We start from the raw sequence: 6,146 nt of genomic DNA, 5'->3' as shown, positions 1-6,146 counted from the left end.
AGCTCTGCCCAGGCTTCTACTAAGGATTAACTTTCCAGCTCATCTGCTGAACAGCTCTTCGGGGCTGTCTGCTGAGATTGGCGGTGGGAGCCTTCCACCTCTCACTCGTGCCTTTGTTCCCCAAGCCGGCCTAACCCCGCGCCTCTGCGCTCGCGGCCACGGCACCTGACCCACGCGCCGCCCGCCGGGGATGCGGGAGCCGCCACTGCTGCCACTGCCACCGCTGCCGGGCCTGCTCCGCCAGGCACATGCGCAGTGGCGACGCCGAGCCGGCGCCCTCAGTCTCCTCCTCCACCGCCTCCCGGTTCCGCAGTCACTTCCTGCAGCTGTTTCCTTGTGGGTCGGGTTGGACTGACTTTTGACAGTCAGCCTTCGGCTGCGGAGGGGGCTCGGCGGCGGCCAGCGAAGAAAGTTGCTCCGAGAAGAGGCTGGGTCGAGCTGGGACTAGCCGGGCGCGCAGGGCTGGCGTCGCGGGCGTCCCGGGCGGACGCGGCGCCGAGACTGCCGGCGCGTCCCGGGTGTTCCGGTAAGTGCGGGCGATTGGGAGCCGCGGGGCTTTCAGGACGAGCCCCCGGAGCGCCGGGGACTAGCGGTTCCTTTCCGATGCTCTTTCCAACTGCCCTCCACGTGATAGGGCTTGCGCTGCTTCTATTTATCAGTTTGCTCGTTTCAGGCATTTCACGTGGACCAGGTGGATCATCTGTGCGTGCAGCTGCCTTGGCCCTCTCAATTGCCCCCGCCCCGTGGGAGTCGGGGGATTCCATCCTTCGTGATGGCATCCTTACCGGGTTGAGGTGCGTGTGTGGGTTCGTGTGTATGCATGCACATCTTAGGAATGTAAGGTGGATGTGGGCGACGCTGAACTGTCTGTAGCTTTGATTCAAATCTGTAAACAGTTCTCTAGGATTAGGAACCGTCACAGCGGACACTGAAAAACATTCGCCAATTCACCAAGGCCTCTTCCCCAGTTTTCTGCGTTCTTTTGAGCCTTCTTTATAGGATATACCTTGCCTCAAGTGATTATTATTATTATTTTTTTTACTTTTCTCCCTCTCATTCCTTCTTGCTGCGTTCTGATGACCTTTGAGTAATGCTTGCTGCCTTTCCCTCATTTCCAGAATTCCCAACTACAGACTTACCTAGTTTGCTGAGGTGCTGCTAACCTGTTCCTTTATTCTATTCTCTTTCCTCTGTAGATTTCTCCAAATGAGACAAGAGATTGTCTTTAACACAGTATGTGAAGAGTAGGCCCCAGTCCAGTCATTAAAACTAAGTATGCTATGATAATTAATTTTCTTTAAACAGGGTACCTTGTGAAGCTTTGATTTTCTTTAATGTCGTCTTAGCTCCTTTCCAAACCAGGACATTAACCAGCATAAATCCTTCATTTATGCCATTGCAAGCATCAAAGTGACTGGTTTTTAAGATTTGAAGAATATTTATGCCAGTCTTCAAATTAGTCCCTTTTAAACCACTGCAACAGTTGAACAGATCTGAGTTGCATATTTTGGGTCTCTGTATTCCATCATTCATGCATTCACTGAAGACTTGGTTTTATTCATTTTAAGATTTATATTTTATGCTAATTTTTGTTTGCAAATATACTAATATTTGATGCAATTGTCATATATAGATTTTTTTGAGGAGTCGACATTGTGTTGTTAAATGTAACAAGAAATAAATTTGGGATATCAAGCTACTTTTTAAAAATTGTAAAGATCAAATGCGATAATGGGTAAATCTGTGTTTGGCAAGAATTTTTTCTTTAAATCAGGTAACTTTATCACCTCTGGTAGGAGGCCTTTTGTACCTCTGTGCTTTGAGAAGGATCTTTATTTTGAGGAAAACCTGTAGATAACACTGGGGGAGACACATGCTAGAATTTCCTCAAGTGAAAGTGAGCTTTCATAAAACAAGTCCAGACATGCCTAGGCAATTGGTAGCATTTTATTTTCTGTTTATATTGCTGATTTCCTTTATCCAGAGGTTTTGACAACCCCCCCCCCCCCCACCTTTTCACTAATGAACTAGCAGAATGTTTGTGGCAATTTGACATCAGTAGCTTTTTAACATTATGAAGTATTATTATTAGGTAGTTAAACTTTTTAAAAAGCTGTTCTTTGTCTACTTAGTTCCGTTTTCTAAAATGACCATATCTGTCTTTGCTTTCTGGATTATCTTTGCTTGATTCAATTAAGAGAAATAATACCATTACAGAGAACCTGACTTTTTAAATGTTAAAACTCTATATTGCTTTTCTTTATGTTCCCAGAGATATGGGCAGTACACTTCTGCTTAAAAATTAAATAATACTATCATTTTTCTGAATTTTGTGATTAATGAGAAGTATTGTTAAATTCTGTGACTAATACTTATGCACTTTGCCCTTAACTACATTATTTTCCCATCACGCTGATTTCCTTTGTTGCCTCGCCACCCCAAATTTCGTATGAAAGTTGTTACTTGATTTTCAGGTGCTGTGTAGTTATCAAATGTGGTAAAATAGACTTTAACTTTTCAAAATTTACTTGATTCATTTTAGTAATTCTATTATTGCCTTAATGTACACATTTCCATTGCAGATGGAAAATTTCAGCAGCTTAAAATAGCCATGTTCTATTGACCAAGAGAAGAGGTTTTAATAATACTGTATTGAGAGAGTGGAGGGAATTGTGGATTTTGAAATAAGCATTCTAATTTGGGTTAATTAGAATCTTGGGAACTCAAAGGGTGTACTGTGGTTCATTTTGAGACACTCAGGGTTAGACGACGCCATCTGGGGGGGGAGGCAGGAGACATTATGGATAAAGATTGAAGAGGGAGAGGAACATTTTGGGTCTTTTCTGAGGGAATTATAATAGAGACTATCAGTTATTTGTTAAGAAGGAGGAGGGAAATAGCCTCAAGACTGAGGAACTGGAATTATACTGTGGCTTATGGTGGTGTGATCCATTACTCCATTGGACATTTCCTTGATACCTTATTTTGTGTAGGTAATTTACCTAGAGAAGGAGGAAAAATTTGCATTTTACAGGGACTGATGAATATAATCTAAGGCTGTATGAGGCAGGGCCGTAAACTCAAGAGCTCACAGAGAACAGGCAAGTAACAAGTACAGGCAGCAGCTGAGTGGGGACTGAGGTGTCCCAGAGAAGGCAGGCCTGGCTAGAGGGCACAGTGCCTCTGAGCACTAACTAGCTAATTGCGTCCCATATAGGAATGTGGGCCAAGTGATGCCAGATCATCCTTTTTCGAGAGAAGCCACGAATCTCTTGAATTTTAAATGCTAACAACTAATTCGACTTAAAAAAATGAAAACGAAACTGTATATTCCAAACAGCACATCTGTGGCTGTATGCGGCCCACAGGCTGTTTGCCACCTCTGCTATAAATTTGCTCAACTACTTAAATATTGCTAGTTGATTAGAAGGAACATATTTTATTTATTTCTGTCATACTTTAGGCTATTCCTAGAGTTCCTTGAAATTTTAGCTATTTCTGTAAGTGCTTTAAGGATTCTGCAAGGTGATATTCTTTTATTCACTCTTTTTGATATTGGTTGGTTGGAAGATATGTTTGCTAAGATTTTTAGCTGGTGGTCTTTTTTTTTTTTTGAGTCACAGTCTTGCTCTGTCACCCAGGCTGGAGTGCAATGGCGCCATCTCAGCTCACTACCACCTCTGCCTCCCCGGTTCAAGCGATTCTCCTGCCTCAGCCTCCTGAGTAGCTGGGATTACAGGCGCTCGCCACCACACCTGGCTAATTTTTGTATTTTTAGTAAAGACAGGGTTTCACTATGTTGCCTTAAACTGGCTGGTCTCAAACTCCTGACCTCAGGTGATCCACCCACCTTGGCCTCCCAAAATGCTGGGATTACAGGCGTAAGCCACCACACCTGGACAGCTCATGGTGTTTTTGTCTGTGCGTGATTATCATTAAGAGTGTTTAAGTGTAAGTGTGCCTGAGGGAAGGGGTCTGGACTAGGTGACCTTTGATGTCCATTTCAGCCATGTGACTTTTAGATTTAGCCATGGATGCAATGCTATTAATGTTCATGGGCCAGAGGGATAGCAGTTGGAACTGTGCCAAGCAAAATGAAGCCAAATCTATAAAGCTATTCTCAGTGGAAGAGCACTGTGTTAACATGAATTAACAGGCAAGGGAAGTCTGCTAAATGAGGCCAAAGGAAAGAAGTCCCAAAGATGGGTTTGGAGAAGTAGAAGAAAGGGTCAGATTATGTTGTCATTTACATGTTATCTTGCTGAAGTCTCATTTTCAAGTGAGTTTTTTGTTTCTGTTTTTTTGCTGTTGATTCAGATTTGAAGACCTTGCTTCTCATCACCCACTGGATTATGCCCAAGGCTTTCCTACCCAATGATCCTCTTGCAACACGCCGTGCTTCCTCCACCTAAGCAGCCCTCACCCTCGCCTCCTATGTCAGTGGCCACCAGGTCTACAGGAACCTTGCAGCTTCCACCACAGAAGCCTTTTGGGCAAGAGGCTTCCTTGCCTCTTGCAAGGGAAGAAGAGTTATCGAAGGGAGGGGAGCAAGACTGTGCCCTGGAGGAGCTATGTAAGCCCCTGTACTGCAAACTCTGCAATGTCACCTTGAACTCTGCACAGCAAGCCCAGGCTCATTATCAGGTAAAGGGAGAAAAGAAAACCAGGCATTTAGTGGGGTGAACATTTCAGGGCTCTGGCTATTTAGCAGTTGTCTCTCCAGATATGACTGTGCCTGGAATATCAAGATGGCTTAGAGAACAACTAAGTATGAATTTGTTTGATTAAAAGCCTTATATTTTTACTTTAAAAATAAGTATCACTTTTTGTAGAATGGATCTCAACCTGTTACACTAAGCTGTGTGGCATGCGATAGCTTACCAGTCTTTGTAGGCAAATGTAAATTATCTATGCTGGCATTTGAACCTGTAGTCTTAAGAAGAACAAGTATTTAAACCACGATTTACCAGCCTGGGTGACAGATCGAGACTTTGTCTCAGACAAACAAAAAAACCCATGATGTACCGAACTCAATTCAGTGTAAAATTGTTTAAAAGCTAATATAATTTGCATCATTTCGAGGTGACCTCTGTGCATGACTCTTATGCTTTCTATTTTTGACTTCTAACTCTTATATATCCTATCACTGGTAAGGAAAACACAGGTATCTTTTTGTGGTGAGAATCAAATGACATTGCAATATTGAGCCCTATCCTTCATTCATAATAAACATACTCTGATTTATTTTAGCCCATTAGTGTAAACTAATACTGGGTTTTAAGATTTAAAGCTTTCCCCTCCATGTTGAATAGCTAGTGGAAAGGACCATTTTAGAGGATAATATTACCTAAGAACAAATGGAAAATTAAACTTTGGTTAGCAAGAGAGGGTACAATATTTCTTTTTATTCTAGACATTTGTATATATAAAGTTAAATAATTTCCTTTTTTGGAGAAAAGAGACCTGGGAAATAATCAAGGACAAAACCCACTGAATGATGTCTTCCTGGGTCATCATTGATTTGATTATTTATTATCTGCATGAAAATCTCTAGTAATAAGAGAGTGTGGTAGAAGACAGGTATTTCTTCTGTTGTGCACTATAACTTTCTCCAACTGAAGGTTTTTGTTTACTGTGGGTGTTAAGTCTTTTCTGTTTTGTTTTGATCCCAAAGACTGATTATCGTGTTGCTTTTTGATTGTATGTCAGAAGTATTTTGATGGTCAATTGTTTTCTCTGGTTTTTAGGGGAAGACATAATATGTTGCCTTCTTTAAGTTCCCATTATGTGGTTTTGTTTTGCCCTCAGGTGCAGAGTTGAGTTAATTATATCTAGCAGCTCTTGACATATGTCATCATTGGTTCCTAAAGGCCTCTTCTGGTTTTATTTTTACATTTTCCCTCTTTCCCCAGTATCTACTGTCATCACCTGGCTGTCCTGTACAGTTGTTTGATACAGGGTCTTCCTTTGCCTGTCTTTACCATTCAAGCAGAGTCTGTTAGGATGATTAATCTCAACTCCAAGACTGTATTAGCTTTCTTCATTTATTCCTATGGAATGTTCAGTTTTATAGCCTAAGACTCACTTTGAAAAAAGAAGCCAGGGTTCTAAAGGTTTAATTATTAACCATATGAAGCCCCTAACAA

At 42.1% G+C, this 6,146-nt stretch overlaps 1 protein-coding gene across 2 annotated transcripts in view; it reads left to right on the top strand.

Moving 5' to 3' along the window:
• Window positions 1-257: 257 nt before the first annotated feature.
• The window catches only part of ZMAT3 (zinc finger matrin-type 3), a 47,638-nt gene continuing 41,749 nt past the window's right edge, over window positions 258-6,146 (top strand). Inside the window, exons 1-2 of one of the 2 annotated variants that reach the window (XM_032174031.2) lie at window positions 258-526; window positions 4,318-4,644. In XM_032174031.2, the coding sequence (XP_032029922.1) occupies window positions 4,375-4,644 (270 nt within the window). In that variant the 5' untranslated portion in view covers window positions 258-526; window positions 4,318-4,374. The remainder of the gene's footprint in view (window positions 527-4,317; window positions 4,645-6,146) is intronic. The other variant, XM_032174033.2, reaches the window with a different exon arrangement.

The sequence above is a fragment of the Hylobates moloch genome, unplaced genomic scaffold (genome assembly GCF_009828535.3).
Source record: "Hylobates moloch isolate HMO894 unplaced genomic scaffold, HMol_V3 SCAFFOLD_13, whole genome shotgun sequence".
NCBI classification, from domain to species: domain Eukaryota; kingdom Metazoa; phylum Chordata; class Mammalia; order Primates; family Hylobatidae; genus Hylobates; species Hylobates moloch.
Note: the sequence above shows the minus strand (reverse complement) of the source record. Positions and strands in the feature narration are given on the sequence as shown.